General features: G+C 34.8%; 3 protein-coding genes and 1 pseudogene across 5 annotated transcripts; 2 read left to right on the top strand and 2 right to left on the bottom strand.

Moving 5' to 3' along the window:
- Positions 1–5453: 5453 nt before the first annotated feature.
- LOC108983345 (AT-hook motif nuclear-localized protein 15-like) lies at positions 5454–7432 on the bottom strand. Of its 2 annotated transcripts, none has more exons than XM_018954941.2 (3): positions 7297–7432; positions 7108–7184; positions 5454–7027 (listed from the first exon to the last, which is right to left on the bottom strand). In XM_018954941.2, exon 3 carries the CDS (start codon positions 6626–6628, stop codon positions 5648–5650), a length of 981 nt encoding a protein of 326 aa, XP_018810486.2. In that variant the 5' UTR covers positions 6629–7027; positions 7108–7184; positions 7297–7432; the 3' UTR covers positions 5454–5647. The 2 variants fall into 2 exon arrangements, with proteins under 2 accessions (XP_018810486.2, XP_018810485.2); XM_018954940.2 differs by having other exon boundaries at positions 5627–7027; positions 7103–7184; positions 7297–7416.
- Positions 7433–11281: 3849 nt separating this feature from the next.
- On the top strand, positions 11282–13815 carry LOC108983356 (thylakoid lumenal 15 kDa protein 1, chloroplastic). Of its 2 annotated transcripts, none has more exons than XM_018954959.2 (8): positions 11282–11433; positions 11532–11765; positions 11882–11954; positions 12255–12316; positions 12433–12514; positions 12630–12690; positions 12768–13328; positions 13429–13815. In XM_018954959.2, exons 1-7 carry the CDS (start codon positions 11338–11340, stop codon positions 12817–12819), a joined length of 660 nt encoding a protein of 219 aa, XP_018810504.1. In that variant the 5' UTR covers positions 11282–11337; the 3' UTR covers positions 12820–13328; positions 13429–13815. The 2 variants fall into 2 exon arrangements, with proteins under 2 accessions (XP_018810504.1, XP_018810505.1); XM_018954960.2 differs by having other exon boundaries at positions 11291–11433; positions 11538–11765.
- Positions 13436–15282, bottom strand: LOC108983355 (annotated as a pseudogene).
- A 6349-nt stretch (positions 15283–21631) lies between these two features.
- Positions 21632–22510, top strand: LOC108983348 (zinc finger protein 10-like). The gene has a single exon (XM_018954944.2). It carries the CDS (start codon positions 21632–21634, stop codon positions 22508–22510), a length of 879 nt encoding a protein of 292 aa, XP_018810489.1.
- Positions 22511–22520: the final 10 nt, after the last annotated feature.

Raw genomic sequence — 22520 nt, forward strand, 5'->3', positions numbered from 1 at the left:
CGAAAACACATTACACGTTCATTTGTAAAATCGCATGTTTTATGTTTCAAGGTTTCGAGTCTTAAACTAATTAGGTATTTAGGTCCATGGAAATGGACAAACGAACAACATTGTTGGAGTTGGCAAAACCGACAACTGCAGTTAGAAAAGAGTGATATTGATCCACGATATGCTAAAGCATAACTTACCTCTTTCCTTTAGAAAATACTACTGAAGATAACGCCAATTTATGATGCAGTTTTTTCAATAAAGTCTATTAATAGTATTTTGTTATTATAGAGAAACTTTGTTATCGTGCATCTTGGGACAGTATGAGTTTTAATGCTCTGTAATTTTCAATGCTATTTATATAATGTACTTCTCCATCTATAATCTGTAGAACATCAGAATCAATCAATAAGTATTTTGGTTGAAGTTCTCCTCTACTTTTCCATCTTTTTACTTCACTTCTGTACTAAAAATACCAACAAATACAGTACTTTTATTACCTTGTCGAGGTAATAAAAGTATTGTATTTCCTCAAGGAAAGAGATAAGGTTGTGTTTTAGCATTATACAGCAAGAACAATCGTAGAGATTCCTAGCCTTTGATCACTCGACTTTCCGTGATCTGTCCGATGGTTCAGTTACTTCGCTCAAACTTTATATGACAGCTCCCGCCCTTTATGTTCAATAATTGCACTTTCCAAGTTCGAAAATAGTACTGTTCTATAAGTGAACAAAGCCTGGTATCCTTTTTCATTGCCTAGAAATAGGAAAACCCGACTTTTTTTTTCTTCTATGCTTGCGTTTTTGTGGCTAGAGGGGGATGTCCTGACATCTCATATGCCGACTTTCAGAACCCAACAAAATAATGACCATAAGACTTCTTTTCCACCCCAAGAGAAAAGGCAATAAGATGATCATTTAAATGAGAACCAGAGGGTTTCAAACTTTCAATAACTTCGGCGTCTCTACCTTTGTCTCCCTACCATGGGAATTCTCACCTTTCGGGAGTCATATAAGTGAGATAAAAAAAAAAGAGGAGAAATTAGGAAATATTGACAAAGCCAGCAAGGCTAAACCTTCTAATGATGCAGATCATATTTGACCTTCACCCGACTAAATGCACATGAGCTGAACCTTAGTGAGAATGAACTAAACTTTTGCTTTCTTTCCTGGCTGCACATAATGTAATCCACGAAAAATAAAATCATCTTAATTACTTGTTTAAGCATATCAAAGCACTAGGAAAACAATTGGGAATGGGTGGAAGGGTTAAAAGTAGAGCAAGAACACCGCTGGGGCCAGGGATGAATCGTTTGTGCTGTAGCAAACTAGAGAGCAAAACTAAAAGCAAGAGATCTACGAACATAACAGTAGTAAAAAAGTAATGATATTCCGTGAGGTATTCTACGAATAATAGTGAAGTATTCTAAGATATTTTGTGAATAGTAGTAAAAAAATAACGATATATTATTGAATAATAATGAATAATAATAAAAAGTAATAATAAAATAATAAATAATAGTGAAGTATTATGAAAATAATATCCAAACTAGGCGTTAATTGTAAGCGATGCAGTAGCCATTGAACATTAGGAAATTATTCAGGATCCCAATGACTTTCCCGTAAAAGAACTTGGTCTTAATGGAATCAAATTCATCAGTTCTTCTCACAATTGCTATTATTCTTCTCGTACTAATAGCCAACATCTAGAACTTCATCACTGAGAAACCAATTCAAAGGGGCATCAGAATGCAAATAAAAGTTACTAGCGTATCAAAATAATGATACAAACCCGTTTATGTAAATAGATTAAACAAATCTGAAATTAATTCGTTTGACCTGATTAAGTTTCGCATAATTTTATATAAATGTTAAAATCGCAATATCTATAAAAAATATAAAACTAATTATAAGTCAAAAATTACAATCCAAATAATAGAAATATCGAAATTAAAATCCCAACAATTTTACTTCTAGGTATAATGGTATAATTGTAATTTTAACTTTCTTAACAAATCATAACCGGTTATCAACCTGTTAAACAATCGTGTCTTAACGGGTCAATCTGTTTTGACCCGAACCCGTTAAGACTAAACTCAAACCCGTTATTATCGATCATGTTGGTGTTAGGTTAACGAGTCGTGTCACATATTGTCACCCCTAGTTAAAAATAAGACAAGAACAATACCATTGGGGCAAGGGATGAATCGTTTGTGAAAGCCGTAGCAAACTAGAGAGCAAAACTAAAAGCAAGAGATCTACAAACATAATATTAGTGAAAAAGTAATGAAAAAGTAATGAAAAAGTAATGATAGAATATTGAATAATAATGAATAATAGTGAAAAGTATGTGAAAAATAATGATAATAATAAATAATAGTGAAGTATTCTGATAATAGTACCCGATCTAGGCATTAGTTGTAAGCGATGCAGTAGCCATTGAACATTTGGAAATTATTCACGATCCTAATGACTTTCCTGTTAAAGAACTTGGTCTTAATGGAATCAAATTCATCAGTTCTTCTCACAATTGCTATTCTTCTCATAGTAATAGCCAACATCTAGAACTTCATCACTGAGAAACCAATTCAAAGTGGCATCAGAATGCAAATAAAAGTTACTAGAGTATTAGAATAATGATACAAACCCCAAGGAGTTGGCCCAAGTGGTGAAGGCTTTGATCTTGGAGTATCACTCCCTCCAAGGTTCAACACCTCATGGGTGCAAACTATTCTTTGGGGTCATATCACTGGTGAAAAGTCAGTGATTTAACTAGTTCTGTGTAAGAAAAATTTCGAAGTTAAGGTGTACAAGAACTGGAATTTACTCTACAGGGATGGTCCGAAGGGTCCTGCCTTGAAGAGGTTCCCCAACATAAATAATAATAATCACGATGATACATACCAATCTTATGGTTCAGTCAATCATAAAAACATATGTTATAAGAAGTTGGATGTTAGTGCCTGCATACTAGACCAAAAACTTCCCAACATTTTTCACATTCAAACATTATTACAGAAAACAGAAATGAATTTTAAATACCTTGAACTGATTACAGAAAACATTATTAAAGGTTCAAGAAGCAGTACAGCCCACGAGATAGTGCACAACATCATTGGAAGCAAAGGAAATTAAACGAAACTAACATACAAATGCAAGTTATGGTTTGTGGCTGGATGGTTAAAAAAGTAAGAAGTGCACAAGAAGCCCCTACCCCCCCCCCCCCAAAAAAAAAAAAAAAAAAAAAAGACTATGCATTTACACATTCAATTACAAAAATCAGTCTCAATAACATTTGGCTCAAGCAACTCAGTATCAGATATTACATCCCTCTCAACCCAACTACATCTCTTCTCACATCCATTTACATTCTTCTATTGTATATGACATTTCCTCTAGCTCAATTAATTACTGGATATTGTCCATAGAAGAACTAATACCAATCCCCGCTCTCTCAGCTCTACATGTGCATAGGCACACGAGTGTTGCATTCATATTCTAAATTTAAATTAGCACTGTTTTCAATAAAATTTATAATTTTTTGACTAATCATATTGAATGAGTAGGCGTATTAGTGTGCAGAATTGCTTACAATTAAATTTTTCATGTATGTAAAATCCATATCATGTTAAGGTTCTGTTGGATATAGGAATTTGCACTCAAAAAAATCTATATAGCACCACAAGAATTTCTCTAGAAACTAATGATAATCAGTACTTTTTAATAGAAGTATGTATAATTCCAACAACAGCCACCACCTTGGAAATTTCTCATTGACCAACTTCAACCACCCTTTAATTACCAGAAGAGGGTAGATGGGGGGATTTGTGGAGTTAACGAGTTTAAGAGATTCATACAATAGTTAGTAACATATACATGAATGATAGATAATGTAATGATCTTAGATTATTCTGAGCATGGCTCAAAATCATTGAAAATGGCTGGAAGCTATAATCACGTTTTGCAATATAACAGTCCAAAATATTCATTCTTTTATATATTATACCTTTTCCTTGCACATTCTTTGATATCTAATTTAATATTATATTATACAAATAAATGAATACAACACTCGAATTACCAAAACGAAAACAAACATGGACAGATGCCATAGAAGTATAATTCTCATATATATATATATATATATATATGTTGCTACGTCACCCAGCACTCTCAAGTTTTTTACCAGCAATATTTAACCATCATAATAATTCCTAAAAGCCATAGTTTTGCATGCCAGCACACCAAGTACATCAACTGCTGAAAATCATGTATTTGGGTTCTTATTTCCACTTCAGATTTAAAAATCTTTATAAATTTGTCAGTGTCTTGTATTGAAAGAAATCAATAGTTTATGGAAGCAGTAAACACTGGATAAAGTCATCAAACTGCCCTAAAAACTACGTGAACATGAAGAACCGAATTAAATTAAATCAAGCATATTGCATTCATGAGGTCAAATCCCCTTTACTGTTAAGAATTTATCAACAAATGACCTAGTATACAGAAGGAAAGTTTCTGGACAAATGAACTTACATCACCACTAGCTAGGTCACTCACTTCTAACACAATCAACTAAAATGCCATATGCATTTGTAAAAATCGTTTAATGTATCTTGAAATTTGGTGATACCAAAAGGCAAAAGATAGCTATAAGGCCATATATATCAGACTCAACCGCATAAAACGAGAGCAGCGAGTCCACTCAAGGGGAAAGCCCATGAGGAACTCAATCTGTGCAGCCAAACAAGATTACAGCTGATAACCTCCCGGTCCTCTTAGCATGCCTACAATCGCTACATTCCGCACATTACTCTTACATCACCAGATGAAACCATGCCTATAAGATGGAGCACTCTTATACATCAAACCAAAGATGAAACCATTCGACCGCTGATAAATCTACACACCAGGACAGCTGATCTCTAAGAGAATTTGTCAATTCGCTTTATGTGGTGCTCAGACATGACTTCAACAATGAAACCCAAGATATGGCAAGTGTAAAGTGTCCCAATTAAACAACTTGTACTCACAGAAACTATTCTAGGAATTACTAATGAACCTCATCTATTTGAGGAGTCAAAAGGACCCCTGAATGTGAATGAAATTATGAACCTCTCTCCCTCCCCTCCCCCTCCCCCGTGAAAGTTCGATAAATTGCTCAGTCATTAGATTTTTCAAACCAAAGTACCTATGTTCTATCTTGATAGCAAAGTAGCTTTTCGGCATCGTCATTGCTCCATGAAAAACAATACATAATCACGTTTTGAAAAACATCAAATCTATTCCATTTTAAATTTAAAATCCAAGATATAAATTTCATTTATGGAACTGCTTACCAGAAGAAATTTCTTCTCGTAACTTGCAACTCCGACTTCATTTCTTGATCACTCAACCTACATCGTCAAATTGCATTCTTCCAAAGAAACTTGATTAGAGCGAACCAAGAAATCAAAAGTTTTAGAATATAGAAAATACCTAACGAGGAACACATATATTGATTTTCCTTGCCCGGAGCCCTGGAGACTGAGATTTACAAGAAGAAGATAGAAACAAGTCTTATCTTCATTTCTATGCTTACAATAATATGGACAAAAAAAAGTCAGCAAAACCATACTAACATTGAAACCCCCCCCCCCCCCTCTCTCTCTCTCTCTCTCTCAGAAAGGAGTACGAGGATGACCCCAAAAAACATCGTGGGGTATCTGACCATTCGGTAGTGGATTCGGAGGTAGATTGTACATAGGCATTGAAGCTGCTGCTGGTTCACTCAAACCTTGACATGCTGAATTTCCGGAAGTACCCGAATTGACCCCTGATTGTTGTTGCACTTGCATTGCCTGATCCCCAGCAGCCAGCTCATCCTCTAGTGGCAATCTCTCATACGTTGCATTCGTAAACGTCGCAGCAATAACCATAACCGGGCCCGACGCCGCCAGCGCGCCCACCACAGTCCCACCAACAATCTGCCCCTGCCCGCCAGCTAAATACAAGGTTAGCCCAGAAGCCCCAGGTGGCGATGGGGCTGGCAAGAAGGCTCCCGATAGGGACAATATCTCAAATCTTCCATGCAGCGAGATCAACCCGCTCGGTGCAGCAGGTTGCCTGAGAGTAACGTTGGTAACAATGCCACTACCACTGAGAACCGAGACCCCTCGATGCCGTCTATTGGCGAACGACGCAATGCAATCGGAAATATCGCTGCCACTACTGATTTCCAACACATGACTTCTGAGGACATTGGGACTTTCTTTGGCAATGACTATTGGAGGCTTCGGCTTGTTCTTCGACCCCGGCGGTCGACCTCGGGGACGGCGGCCACTACTACCTGGCTCAACGCTTTGTTGAGCTCCCGTGTTGGGGTCCTCGGCCTCGCGCTCATTGTCTCGGATATCTTCTTCTTCGATATTTTGCTTCTGTGGGGCAGCGTTGCTGGTGCTGCTCTTGGTTGGAGTAGTGTTTGCATTGCTGTTGTTGTTGTTGGTAATGTTGCCGTCCATGAATTCTTGCTCTCTTCTGGGTCCGAGCCGGTTTAATCCACCATTGTCATCTTCTGGGTTTCTGAGGTCAAGCGACAAGGCCGAGGACATGGGGTCCACCCCTGTCGTCGCAACATTTCCAGCCCACCAGCGATTCGCCATGTTCGGGTTTTGGCAGAGAGAAGAAGCTCTCACCTTTCAGAAAATCAAAGCCAGACGGAAAGACAAATCCAAGGACCAAATATACCCTCTTTATTACCTTTGTTGCATTTCTTTCTCTCTCGAGTCTGCTATATTTGCCTTGCTGAATTTAACAATGATAAACACCCAACTCAGAAAGCTAGCTTGGATACCCACCGAACAGAGAGTATGGATCATAAAGTAGTCTTCTTTCTTCTTTGTTTGTTTGCTGTTTTTGTAGCTTTAGATGTTAATAAGAAGACCAAATCCAACAGATAAAATCCAAAACCTTATCATCCTCTTTTCTTCACTGAAATCCAGCCAGCCATCTTGCATGAATCACACTACACGAATGGGTTTCCCTTGTAGTGCATGAAAACCCTAAACGGTACCACTCCAAATTAATTGCGAAAATCAGATCCAGCAAACACTAAAGATGAATCATAGATAACCCACCTTACCAGAGCTCAATAACATCAAAGATCTAGCACCAATAATTTGCAACTTCAGATACAGGACAAACCTTTTCTCGCACGCCCTACAATAATCACAGAAAAAAGGAAGCCATTTTCATGAAACCTAGATACGTAAATCGGCAGTGCACATAGTTTTCCGTTATGAACATAAAAGAGGAGGAGATGAGGTACTACCTGTATGCTGCAGAGCAGATTAGTACGAAGCTACGAGATTTTCAGGCCTCTTACGGGGGGTCCCTTCCAGTTTCCTGAAGCAGGTTAAGCTGCGTTCTGATGCACGGCGTACGTCAAAGAATTTAGGGTCCGTTTTACCTGAGACATGAGATAATTTTAGATATAGATTAAAAGTTAAATAAAATATTTTTAAAATTATTATTAATTTTAAATTTTAAAAAAATTAAATTATTTATTATATTTAAAAAAATTATAATGATGAATTACTGCTACATAACAAGTTATATACAATTATATAATAAAATAATGTTATTTTAAATTTGATTTTAACTTTTACTTTTAATTTGATGTGTTTAAATATAATAAAAAAATAATATTATATTTAAAATTGTCTATAAATTATGAATGGATTGTTAGCACTAGGTAGGCGCTACAGTCGCTGCTCCGGAGCTCCTAATTGTTGTGTTATTTTTTTTACATATATTTTTGTAATATTTTTAAATATTTTTTTAAAAAATAAAGAATATAATATTATTTAAAAATACTTATTAAATTACTAGATAAAAATAAAAATAAAAATGCAGCGGGAGATCTAGCGGTGAGAGTTCCTTTTCTCAGCGACTATCCTATCAAAAAACGGGGCTTAGAGCATTCTCATTGGATTAGCTAAAAGCTAAATCTAATGAGAATTTAGCTATTAGGTGGATAAATTGTTCACATTGAATTAGCTATATTCTAAATATTTGGAATATAGCTACAGTAATATCCAAACTAATTTCCAAATTTGGAAGATACTATTCATTCATCAAATCCTTTTTATATTATTTCTTTCTCTTTCCTTTTAATATTAATTATTTCTCTCTCCATTTTAAATGACAATTGAAAAAATATAATTAGAATACAATTACTAATTAATATATAATATTATGAATAGTAAAATATGATAAAATAAACTAAATTCATAATTAAAAAAATTAAAAAATTTTCAAAATTATTAATTACTCATTACTATATAATGAATAAATAGATAATTCAATTTGGAGATTTGATGTGAATAGTCAAAATTAAATTCATCTTATATTATTTTATTATCATATAATGAAAAAATGGCTATTCCAATATAGAGATTTATATAAATGGAATAACTAAAAGTTAAATTCATCTTACATTCATCAAAAATGTACTTTAATTTAACTATTGTGCTCTTAGCCCATCCTGGCTTTCGACAAGGATTCGTGTGGTACTGTATCTGTCTGTAGCGGTTTTGCAGTGGGCTGAGTTGTCTTGTCTGCCTGGTAAACGGTATTGTTCTGTTCAAAGTTTCGGGCACCAAGTTGAGTGAGATACAATATCCTACACCAAATCTCATGGAACCTAACGAGTAACAAACAGTGATTTGAAAAAAAATAATGTTATATTCGAAAATATGTAAATATCGTATAATTATTTTTAAAAAAATAAAATTTATTATTAAAATATTAATTTTTTTATATAAATTTTATATTTATTTACTGTTTTAAAATAATTATATAATATTTATACATTTACGATTATAAATATATATATACTTTTTTTTTTTTAAATAACTGGGAAATATGATATTGCCAGTTTGAGTAGTTTAGAGGGTTTAGATTTTGACGAGTGCGGAGATGGGATCAAAGTACAAAAAGCAGCTGTGAGGATTTCTTTCTTTCTTAACAGGTGGACTTTCTGGCAGCGTATAGGAAAGGGAAAGGGCAGTGGTGCGTTGGTTTGGGTGTTGGGTAACGTGCTCATGGGCCAGGAGTAGTGGGAACACGTCAGTGTCAGCGAGTCACGACAAGGTATCAAATGCCTAGATCTGCATCATCACCGCCCAAAACCGAGCCCCCAGAACCTACCAGGCCCGGTCAGCCCTCCCTGCTGGGACTCTTCTGCTTCACTTGCACGCACCCTCTCTCTGTCAACTGAACGACGTTTTTGAAATTTTCATTGATGTTACCGATGCCTCTGGGTGAAACCATACTGCACTGTTTACTAAGATTAGAATATAAAAATAAAAGTGAGATAAAATATTATTTTTTAATATTTTTATTATTTAAAAATTTAAAAAAATTAAATTGTATATTATATATTATACAAAAATTTAAAAAAATTAAGACTAATGAAATAAAATAAAATAAAATATTTTCACTAACTAAATAGATTTAAAGACTAACACGAGTCTCTTTTTTTATTTTTTCTCTCATTTTTATGTGATTTGATTTTACTATCAAGTTGCACATTTGGATTCCGTTTAGAATTTAGATTGAATAACTATTAATTCAGTTTAATCTAATTTTAAATTAAATATAATATCTAAATATTTAACTTTTAAATCATTATATTTATTTTAATTCAAAATTTTTTTACACGTGTAATCTATAATTTTTTTTAACTTAATATATTTTTACATACAGGATTCACAATTTTTTCAACTTTCTATAATACATCTGAAATCATTTTAAAGTCTAAATATATCTAAACTTATTTTAAGTGTATTCTACAAAACTCGTCTCACCATTTCAACTCAATACTATTTATAAAGAATTCAACTTATCTCAATTCAACTTAACATCCAAACAACGATAATAAAGAAGAATTGAGAATATTCTCATAAAGAAAATTGAAGTTTTGACTTTTGAAAATTGTGAAATCATCGCTTTGTTTTAAATTGACAATATAAGTGATAATTTTATATGCTATTAGTTCTCAATTTAAATATTAGTCTATTTCTTATTTTATTTAATTAAATATTTTATACTTTGGATTCACTTCTTAAGAAGAAAATTTGGCCTACACACAATAATAAATATTAATAATATAAAATAAATAATTAGATCAATCGTTTTCTATCAACTTCAATTTTTTAGAATTATGTGGTAATTTCATAATAATAAATTTTTATTTTCTTAATGCGATTTTACTTCTAAGCTGCACACACCCTCGAGTCTATGCATCCCCAACAAACAAAAAGTCTCGTACTTAAGAAAGTTTTGATATTGTTTAAAAAAAAAAAATTATAGATCGAGGTATCTTTTTCACCAATTTATAAATAAAGTATTCAATGCGTTGATTTGTAAATAGATTTTTTTTCACCTTTTAGGATTTCTCATCTGTCTATCATTGTTATATGATCTATACACGTGTGTTTAAACGTGATGTGTATACATTTTTTTTTGGGTTGAACAGTTTTTTGTTTGAAAACTCAAATTCAATACTAGATTCCTGTCATTCTCAATATATATATTTTTTTACCAGTATTATTATTATTTTGGAAACGTTGGATGTAATTGGAAAGGATGTTACTATCATTCCTCTATTATTTTAAAAGAGATCTGGATAGTGAGTTGTGATGAAAAAAAATTAAAAGTTGAATAATATATTATTTTTATTTTAAAATTTAAAAAAATTAAATTATTATTTATATTTATATGAAAATTTTAAAAAATTATAACTATTAGAAAGCTTTTTGCATTCAAACCTCCTTTTTTAACTGTTTTGAATTCAAAGATTGCTCTTTGTATAGGCTCAATTCAATATAACTGTTTTAAACAGAATCTCACCGACTAGTAATACTGGCCTACTATCAGTCCCTTTGACAGTTGGTTGTCAGTATTTAGAAATAATTTTAGATGAGTTGAATAAAATATTATTATTATTTTAATATTTAAAAAAATTAAATTATTTATTATATTTTATATAAAAATTTTAAAAAATTATAATAATAAAATAAAATGAATTGAGATGAGTTAATGTGAATTTTAAATATAAAATTTGAGCTTGTTTAAGCCGAGTCAAACGGGCCAACTCGGCCGACAGGGTCCAGCCCGTAATTTGTAATCGGCCCAAAGTTCAAAACCCCAGACCATCATCAAACACTTTCACCACGCGTCGTAAAACTATGCTTCAAAGCCCAAGCTTACTTGGTATTTTTATTTATATTATTATTATTCTTCCTCATTATCCACTTCCGATTCTCAGATTAAAACGGCAAGATCCCAAGGTCGCTTTTCGCTCCCAATGGCGCTTCTCAACGTCTCCTTCGCCTGTAGCCCTCACGTCTCAAATCCACACCCTCGTTATTCTTGCTCTCTCTCCCTCTGTCCTACGCTCCAGGTAGATTGAATTACACATCTGTTTTCCTCCTCGCAACATGTCCCTCTACTGCTCGACTGTCGCCGCGCCTTGGCTAATTCTCGTTCTTTTTTTTATAGAAACAGGTGCCGAAGAAGCCACGGACGGCTCCTCGGAATCTGATTCTGTTGTCGTTGGGCGAATCGGCGTCCAAGGCAAGCTTGCTGGCTCTCCTCTCTGCTTCTCTCTTCTTGGCTGATCCCGCACTCGCATTCAAGGGAGGAGGTCCGTACGGTCAAGAGGTGACGAGGGGACAAGATCTGACTGGCAAGGACTTCAGCGGCAAGACTTTGATCAGCCAGGACTTCAAGACGGTCTCTGTTTTTTTATTTTCCGGCCGCACATGAATATGTTTGTCGTAATCCGTTTTGTCTATATAATGTGCGATTTGTTTTGCATATTTATTCATTTGTTTGTGTTTTTTTTTCAGTCTATACTGAGGCAAGCAAATTTTAAAGGCTCAAAGTTACTTGGTGCGAGCTTCTTCGATGCAGATTTAACAGGTATTTAATTCTTCATTGTGTTCTTACACTATTGTCTTTGAGTATCTTAGATTCGCAGATATTCTTCGGAAAATTTGTTAGGATGCATGCTCCAATACAACTTTAAGTACTGTGTGATAATGTAGGCAGGGTGAGACAACTTGGAAGAGTTGTAGTATTCGATTACTAAGCCATAAGTGCAAAGTATAATCACAATCAAATTGAATTAATTGATGATGATACAGTCTTACTTTGACAGTCAAATTATTCTATTTTGTAGATTTATAATCATTATTTAGTTCCTTTTTTATCTCTACAAAGGGGCTGATCTTTCGGACGCTGATCTCAGAGGTGTAGATTTTTCCTTGGCAAATGTGACTAAGGTATCTTGATTCGATATTTTGGCGTCTGGTTCAATTTCTCTAGGAAATACTAGTTGCAATGTTTGTGTCCGTTCTCCCTCCGAGTATGTTGTGTTTGTGAGAACCACTTTCTTCAGGCCAACCTGAGCAATGCTAACTTGGAAGGTGCTCTGGCTACGGGAAATACATCTTTCAAGGGATCAAAAATAACAGGGGCTGGTATGTAGAAACTCTGCTTAACATTGTTTTCTTAGAGTTGATGTCAGATTTGGCCAATTCAATTGAGAGGGAATGAATGAATCGTTTTTGACTGATTTTTCCCGAGTTTGCTCAGATTTCACGGATGTTCCATTGAGAGAAGATCAACGAGAATACCTATGCAAAGTTGCAGACGGGTAAATATATAGTTTCCTTTATATTTGCGTTCTCAACTATTGGCTTTATTCATTATTAACCGCATTTTTGTTATCAGGGTGAATCCAACAACTGGAAACGCAACGCGTGAGACACTGCTATGCAATTAATTAATAATATTCGATTGCCCCCAGTAAACCATCACGTTTAAACATGGGGAGCGGATTTGCTGCTTCTGTAAGAGGCTGGCTAAGAGCTCCAGTTTTCGTGGGGTTGAATTTGATGCTGATTTATTGTAACGATTGTATCATATTACTAACAGTAGCACTATCTAATGATTGAATTTAATATCATATGGTTGAGGGTATTACTTGGGAGTATAAAATTGAATTTAATATCATATGGTTGTGGGAAAGAGAGGAAAGATGGAGGAAGGGAGTAAAAGCAGAGGGCAGGGGTTAACATTGTGCATTATGATTTATATATTGCTTCTACACAAACCGGAAGAAACAGCGATGAAAATCGATCGGCGGTCCTGGTATTATAATTTCCTTCTAAGAAACTAAATCTCATTTATTTTTTTTAATCTTTTTTGCTACAGTTGTTATTTAAAGCAACGGCAGAAGTCCAGGTACTTGAGAAAAGTTTCAAGCCGAAGAACACTTCGATATAATGATGGGTAAATACTACAAAGAAGTGAAGCGGAAATTTTTAGGTTATGTACATTCATTAGCCAAGCTGATACAAAAATTACAGGCAATTTTCATTTGGTGAAACAGGGCCTCCCTCCTGTTTGACCCGCTCATACTATGCTGCCTTGGAATCTTGATCGGGGAACACCTCAGATTGCAACGATAGAGAGATGTTATTTACATGTAGCCATGTTGTCTCCCACAAGCAATCTCCACCTAATGTCGTAATGCACTCCTCTGCACAAGCACGCCTCTTGATTTCAGAACAACCAGTGTTCTTCAGGAGCTCGAGAACTAGCTCCTGAAGCTTGTCGCTTCTCTTCCCTCTAGTTTAACCTTCGAATATTTTTCCATTCGGCTGAGAACACCCAACCATAGTTTTCTTAATGTAGTCAGCTGTGAGAGATCATTAACTGTAAAAACACTTTTGAAAAGGGTTTCATGGCAAGGGTGAGGGTGCCCCATGTTTCGATAGTCCTTTTGAGAGTGCCCCTCAAGCAACGTGAAGATCATCATATCAAAACATTGGAACCACAAACCACGCGGAAGGTGGATCTCAGCCACTTCTGTTAAGCATTTTTGCATTGATAAATAGCATGATTTCTAACTTCTTCTCTCTAGTCCAGACAAACCTTCCTTCGTCCCTGTAAAAGCCTCAACCACATCTCCCCAATATTCTGAGACGTTTTCAAAGCTTCCTCCTCCCCATTGCTTCCTTGGCCTGACTCGTCCACCTTGCTAAACAATTCACAGAACCTGCCATGAGATCAATTGCACAAACAGACCTTTCTGCCTGTACTTAGCAAACTCCCTTGACGTATGTACACAAAGCACATAATTGTCTGGAAACAAGTGAGCTCCATCATACATTTATGAATAACAGTGCATCAAATTCTACTATAGAAGAATTCAAGTTATCGACTCATGATGGAAAGTAGGGATGTAATCGTACGCCACCCCAATTGGGATCTGATGTGACAGGCATTTGCTTTCACAAGGCAACTGACTTCCTGTGTAATTTGCTCACAATACGCCTCAGCAACCCGGGCATCAAGCTTCAAAACAAGTTGCAGTGACCTTAAAAGTTCGTCAGCAAGGTTCTCTTTGTAGGGAAGCAGCCATTGGCAAATCCGAAGGAGCCCAAAACGGCTTTTTCCACGAGGGCACAAGGGATTGAAGTAGACTGTACGATATTGTATATGTGCTCATAAGCACCCTTCCAAAGAAGCACGCTCTGATCCCTATTAGTCAGGGTAATAGCAATCAGCAATTCCGGGCAGAAAACTGCTCTGCTGTATCTTCATCCTCGGGAGAGCTGTTCCCTTTCTGAGGTCGCTCAGCCAGCCCAAATGAGTGCTCGTGCAAGCCGCAACAGAGATTTAGCTTGCAGAAACTTACTTTTGGTAAATATGCTTATCAATGTGGCACTTTTGAATTGTCTGAAGGGTGCGTTGATGAGTAGCAAGTTGTTATTCAGTAGGTTGGAATCTTGGCTCCTCTGTATCAAGTGATAAGAGCTGACTGAACGGGCCAATTAATCCAGAGGATCTCCTAGTCCAACCTGTGCGGATGTAATCATCATACCTATTGGCAATAGTGAAAACCACTACAGTTGACATTCTTGCTTCCATGTCATTGCCAAAGGCCAACACAAGTTCCTCAATAGATGACGGATTCAAGAGAATGGTGAACTTATAGAGGGAGACGACTAGATCATCCAGTACGTCTTCTAGATGATGGCATGCAGAAATCTTTGCAACTGCTAAGAATCCATCTATACAAGTTTGGAAAACCTCTTCATGTTCTGCATGATCAAATTCTAAAGATATAGCAGCAACTGTTGGGCCGGACGAACATTATAGCAAACATATTATTGTCAAGGTAGCAGAATTTTTCTTTCCTGAAAGCTGGCACCTTGCTCTGGGGTTGTGCGGATTTCATTCTGTTAGGAGGTGGCTTGAATCAGATGGAACAGTGCATGTGTCGTAGGTTCGCTAGAGCGAAGTCAGACAGAGAGTCTCGCTCAAGCATCGCTCGAGATTCAGCTCGAGCAATATGAAGTCAGAGAGCTTCGCTCGACACTCGCTCGACACTCAGCTCGAGCGAGTTCAAGTCAGAGAGTTTCGAGAGCTTCGCTCAACCCTCGCTCGACAAGCAGCTCGAGCGGTATCCAAGTCAGAGAGCTTCGCTCGACACTCAGCTCGAGCGAGTTCAAGTCAGAGAGTTTCGAGAGCTTCGCTCAACCTTCGCTCAACAAGCAGCTCGAGCGGTATTCAAGTCAGAGAGCTTCGCTCGACCATCGCTCGAGTGTTGGCTTGAGCGAAGTACAGAAAACCTACGTTCGCTCGACACTCGCTCGAGTATTCGCTCGAGCCAATGTTCACAGAAGTGAACATTACTGTTCCTATAAATACCAAACGGCGCCCACTTCCCTTTACAACTTCAGAAATCACTTTTTTCACTTGTTTTTAGTGTTTTCTTGAGAGAGAAGTTATAGAGTGAGTTTTGAGAGATAACTTCCTTGTGAAGTTTTGTTGTATTCATCTGTACTCCATCTTTGTTGATAGTGAAATCTCCGATACCGACCCCACCAGTGGACGTAGGCTCATTTTGAGTCGAACCACTTAATTCTTGGTGTTCTTTCTGTGTGATTGTCATCTTTTCTTTCGTTTAGTTCCGCTACTATACTTCGAGTTAGTCTTAGATCTACAGTTATTCCCAACACATTCATGCAAATTGAGGCAGTTCAGTTCAGTTCAACACCAATACATCTCGACGGATGGACGGAGTTCACAAAAAAATTGATTCCGGGATTCGTTTTATACTTTTGTACAAATTTTTTAATATTTATAATTGAAAAAATAGAAAAGCAAACAATTTTAAAGAAAAATCTATTTACCATCATTTTATTATTATCTTCTCAAAATCTCTTGACGTGGCATTAAATAATAGATCTAAGTAAAATATAATAAATAATTTACAATCATGATATGAAATAATGAAAAGATGATGATAAAAGAGATGATGAGTAACATTGCTCTAATTTTAAAGTTTAAAAGTTTGGTGTAAATATCTGATTTAAAAATATTTTAGATGATAAGATATATGGTTTTAGATGGGTTGAATAAAATATTGTTAGAATTTTATTTTTTAATATTATTATTGTTTTGAAATTTGAAAAAGTTGAATTATTTATTATATTTTGTGTGAGAATTTGAAAAAATTGTAATGATGAGATGAGATGAAATGAAATGGTTTCTGTATTCAAACGAGCCCTAAAAATTACCACGCTCTAATCTACTTCGTTTAATACAAAGAGAAATGTTAGTATGCCACCTGAATTTACTCCTTTATTTTGACCAATCATATATTTTTTTTTATTTCTTTTACCTAATGATTAAGAAAATAACTTATTGATGTATTTTTTTATTTTTTAAAAATATTTAAGTATGTTAAAAAATATGAAAATAAAAATAATTAAATAAAAAGACAAATTTGTGCTTACGGCACCTCCAACGATTATTGCTGGACGGCAGTCTAGCACTACTCTAATACAAAATATACAAACGAGCCTTATTAGGTACAAATAGTTTAACGTATCAAACCGAGTACCAACACTTACATAATTTTTTTTATTAAAAAGAAAAACAAAAGAAGAAAATTTTGAGAGAAGAATAAAGTTCTCTATTTTACGAAAATTATTTTTAAATTTAATTCACACTATTTTATTAAATAGATATCTTATACATTAATATTGATACGTGATTTAATATGTGAACTCGTTTGTTAGAAAATTTTTCTGTACAAAAAATCCTCCTAATCGAGAGAGATAACAAAAGAGAACAAATTGTGTTTGGTGAGGGGGGCTGAGAAGTCGGCATGTCCAGTCATTATTCAAAAGTGAATTGGGAGTATTTAGGACCCATTTATCTTTTGGGCCTAACTGGTCCGAGTCGACTTCTATTCAATTTGTTTGTTCTCTGGGTCATTATCGAGGCTGATTGGGACCCATTATCGTTTGGGCTAACTAACCGATCCAAATAAGCCCGTTTTCTTGAAGTAGTCCTGAGCGAATCGACTAATTAATTAGCTAATTGCTTTTTTTCCCCTAAAAACCAAAACATATGCATAAGAATTGCCTTTATATTACTTTCCTCGTATGATGTTTTCATTGATCCCCATTAGCAAAACTTTAACTTATTTGGAGGATATAAGTTTATAACTGTTAAAAGTTTTTTTTCTAAACTAAAGTTTATTTTATTTTCACAACCATTCTCATATCATTCATTTATTAATTATTATAATTTTTTCAAATTTTCATATAAAATAAAATAAACAATTCAACTTTTATAAATCTTAAAAAATATATATTACACCAATATTTTATTCAATTTTTAACTTTTATCTCAATTCATCTCATCTCATCTACAAAAACAAATGAGACCTAAAAGACAATATGAAAGGATTGCTACAATGGTGATGACAAAAGGTCTTGATCCCGCGAGAGTGAACTATTTCCCGAAATCCATTATCTTCATGAGTTATGATATATTCAAATATCCAAATTTTGATGCCAAATTAATACCCCATAGATAGTTCTTACTTATATATTCTTAGAGAGGAAGAGATACTTGTTGAAAAATCCATATAATCATATATACCAGATTCTATCGATCGAAACCATCTATATACAGGTTGTATTACAACGTCGAGGGAGCTGAGGATAGGACATGGCTACAAACTTTGCATGATCAAATACACTGAGTACTTTCAAAACCTGAAATAAAAGGATCATACAATTTTGTTTAGTTTCGTGCTTAATTCTAAGCTCACTACATGAACATGCAGAAGCCATTATCGCCCCAATTAAAAGTGAAGTATGCATGACATTATATATATGTCAGGATGGATTGCTTCCTGCATGGTAATTAATCAGTGAAGGTTGTCGCATGATCTGCGCCTGCATATATTTATATATATAGGAATTCGACTAGGAACGGCTATATATATATATATAAAGAAGAACAATCCAAGCAGGGAACCTAATTTATCATTATTTTCACATAGAGAACCCTCAGCATACGCAACATGATTTTTTTTTTCTCTCTCTCTTTATAATTGTACGGTAAGAATGGGCTTAAATATTATAGTTTTTTTTTCCTTGGCGAATGAGCTTGATGTATATATATAGTTATCACCAATATATATTTAACTATCAGCTGATATATTAATTTTACAGTTTCATGAGTATCATTAAGTGTCATTTCATACCAACTATATATGTCTAAGCTGCTCTTTGTTGTTTTGTACTAAAGTCATGAGCATTGAGTAGGATTCGAGTTTTCTTTCCAACTTTCCTCCTTACACAAGTTGATAAAGAAGACATTGTGCGTAGAGTCTATGATCCGTAGCAGACAAATTTAGAAGTATATTTAATGAAGTACTAATGAGGCTAGCTAGCTAATATATATATATATAGATAGATGGCCTTCCGTGGTCAATCATTTTGATAATTAAATTATAATACTCTATCCTGATTGTTTAAGTTTTTTGGAATTATGCATGCAACCTCGACCTAGCTGGCTAGCTTTTCCCTCTCACCCAAATTAAAGAATATTTTTTGAAAGGACTGAAGAAAAAATGAGAGGCCGGATATATATATATATACGTTGCACTTTTGTGATATCAAGAGTACGTAGTGCCACGTACGTGGATTGTAAAGCCATCATGAGCTGCATGGTGAGGGACTTCCCTTCCCGTCCTGATCTATATATGCATTATCTTCATCGAAAGTGGTTGATAAAAACGATTTTGATATATAACTAAGACGTACGTACGGCCCATAAATCGTGAGAATTATTTATTTTCATTCATTTCTAATTGCATTGATTGCCCCGTTACTAATTAATTCATTGCGCACATATATATATATATATGCTCTAGTTAATTGGCTTGTTTAATTAGTTCCAATTTCTTATGATCATGAATTAATATTGCGACACTATATCACAAATTACACACTAGGCATGTCAACAAAAGTCGTTCAATAATTTATATATGCATACTCGATCAGCCGTTAACTTCTGATCTCCATACTGATCTCTAAATAATTCTTTCTTTTCGCTCCCACCAAATAAAGAGAATTTAGAAATTACTAAATTCAGATATATATATTCGAGAGACAAATATAATAAATAATATAAAGATAATTGATTATTAGTGATCCAAATTAAGGGATCAATGTGCAATTCCTTGCCTATTACAATGCCTTCTTTGACTCGTTTACGTGATGTGATATCGATCACGTGGAAGGAAAATGATCAGATTGTTAAATAGATTCTGAATTACATGCACGTTTAGTACTACACTGCAAAAGGAACAAAAAGTCTTGCAATGAACAAATCAAAGGTTAATTAGCTTATTCATTACCGTAGAATGTTTCTTCATTTTTTTATTTATTTGAGGAACATAATTATTTAATTAGAATATTTGCAATACCAGTAGTAGTTGCACTAATTGAGGAAATGTGGAGACAATCATCTGAATCATGAATTATCATCGTTATAATATTATATTAAGATAGACAAAAGCTAATGTATCAATCCTCAAATAAAGCTCTGCTAGCTCGTCTTTTTCAAACATATATATAATTAATTTTCAAGGGTACGTACGTATATAGGTCCTCTTTCTCACCTTTAAAAATGGCGATCTCGTGAAGTTATGACAAAGTAGCTTTCTGTGATATATATGCCTTCATTAGATAAGGAATCTGTTTAATAATAACCTTCTTCTTCATGCACATGTGGTACTCGTCGTTATTGTTGTTTCATTTCATTTTACTTATTTATTTATTTTAATTAATTATTGCGTGCATCATGTGTGCGTGAGGCTAGGGGACTAAGGGGCAGATGGGGATGATATCGCTTTTAAGTTCTAATTCAAATCTAAAGTGTAGGGTTCAAGTGAGAGATATATAGACAAACGTATTGTGTGGATTCTATAATTACATTCATATCGTTACTATTTATTATTACCTATATAATTTTTTTTATAATATTAAATATTTAATCAAGAGAAATATTTGGTCTACATAAAAATTTTACACATTGGGGTGGTTTAATTTACAAACTGACATAATTTAATTTAATCTATCATATTATAAAACTCTTTACAATAAACCATCTCTCACTTGAAGTTCGTTGTTGTTCAGAATTGAGCAGTTCGTATTAGGGGTGTAATCGGTCCAGTCCAGTCTGGGAGAGGTCACGAACTGAAAATTTTAGTCCATCATTTTTGCCGGACTGAACCGTTAGCTATCGATCTATGAACATTTTTTTTCCTCTTTTTCTTTTTTTGACAAAAAAGTTTATGCAAAAAATTAATTAAATTAGTAAAATTAAAATTAAGTAATCTCTATTCTCTTTGACATTTTATATATAGTTAATAAATATTAAATAATTTCATTGTATATATGGTCAATAGTGATCCCTTGAATGAAAACTACATAATTAATTTATACAGTTACCATATAAAATAATATTATATATAATATTTAAAAACATATATACACACATTCGGTCGGTCTCAGTTTGGTCGAGTCCAAGAAAACTACATCCCGAGACCAACTAATAAGATTATCAGTTTGATTCAATCTGGTCGATTTTTTCGATCCGGACCAATAGTTTTACACCCCTAGTTTGTATATTTGGGGAGATCATGGAAAGCGGAACAAATTATTTTTATGTTTTTATGATGAGTAATATTAGATATAAACCTCATGCAAGTATTTTATAAATAAATAAGTTACGTTAAAAAAAAAAAAAAAAGATTTCCTTACACTTTTTTATGATATGTCCTGCGTTTTACAAAGAGACTCGGAAAATTTTATTTATTTAGAACCTGTAAAAACCATTACTACGGTATATATATACTCATTTCTACCATCAAATTATCTCAGTGGCAGCGTCAGAAGCAAAGCAAACCCGAACTAAAATTGCTGAAGTAATACCGATAACAACGACTGTGTATCAAACCCGTACTAAAAACCAAAGGAATAGTTTCAATGGAAGAGCCAAAGGAAAGCAAACCCGAAACGCTAATCTAGTTACAAAGACCTTTTCATTGACGTTTTCTCTTCCTCATAGATTCTCAAGTTGCTTTCATGTATTCAACATGAATACGGGGAAGTATTCCTGAACCTTATATCTCTCCCTCTCCATGAAAACCTTCCATAAAATATCTATTCCTTTCTTTTTATCTTAATTTGCCAATTTCCAGTCAAAGAATATATATGCAGGAAGCTCCGTATTGGATGTGGATGAAGAGGAAACAAATCTTAGAGTCGGATTCTCAACGATCAGTGATTTGTCTGAACAACAGAACATGGGAAGAAAAGGCTTTTGCAGAAGATGCAGCTGGGCCTCTTGGGGGATGCATATGGCCTCCAAGATCTTATTCTTGTAGTTTTTGCAACAGAGAGTTCAGGTCTGCCCAAGCCCTAGGTGGTCATATGAATGTTCATAGAAGGGATAGGGCAAGGATGAAAGAATCCCTTAGCTCCTCCAATGATGTAGCCCCCCATCATCAAAATCATCATGACCAGAATCGTTCCAAGTCTCTGGGTGCTCAGTTTCCAACTGATGTTTGTAAGTTGTTTCACAGTCGAGACCCTAAATCTAGTCCTAACATTGTTGCATCAGGTGCTCTATCACCTTCGTGGGTTTCAACCTTTTACACTCCAGAAAATTTTAGTGAACAACGTACTTCTGCGCCTGCTCATTCTTCTTCTATTGCTCAATCTTTGTCCGATCCTGTGGGCGTTAGACTTCTCATGAGTATCTCTGAATCAAAACATGGATTGGCAAATAATCCGAGGGAAGAAGATTCTACTTGTTTACGTAATGACGATTATGTTGAAACTGAATTTTCTGTCGGTATGAATTCTTTTGTTTGCCAAAATCGACCAACTGGGTCCCCTGGGGATGAGGCGATCAGTTGCAAAAGACCCAAGACTGCTGTTTCTTCACTGTCGCTCTTTCTTAAGGCATGTTCGGATGCTAGATACCACCTTCAGTCAGAGGTAACCGAAGTAGTTAAGCCAATCAGCATGGAGGACTTGGATCTTGAGCTCAGGTTGGGTGATCCAGGATCACCTAAAGTGAAGCAGTAGGTTACAATTA

Source organism: Juglans regia, chromosome 12, assembly GCF_001411555.2.
Source record: "Juglans regia cultivar Chandler chromosome 12, Walnut 2.0, whole genome shotgun sequence".
In the NCBI taxonomy this organism is placed as follows: domain Eukaryota; kingdom Viridiplantae; phylum Streptophyta; class Magnoliopsida; order Fagales; family Juglandaceae; genus Juglans; species Juglans regia.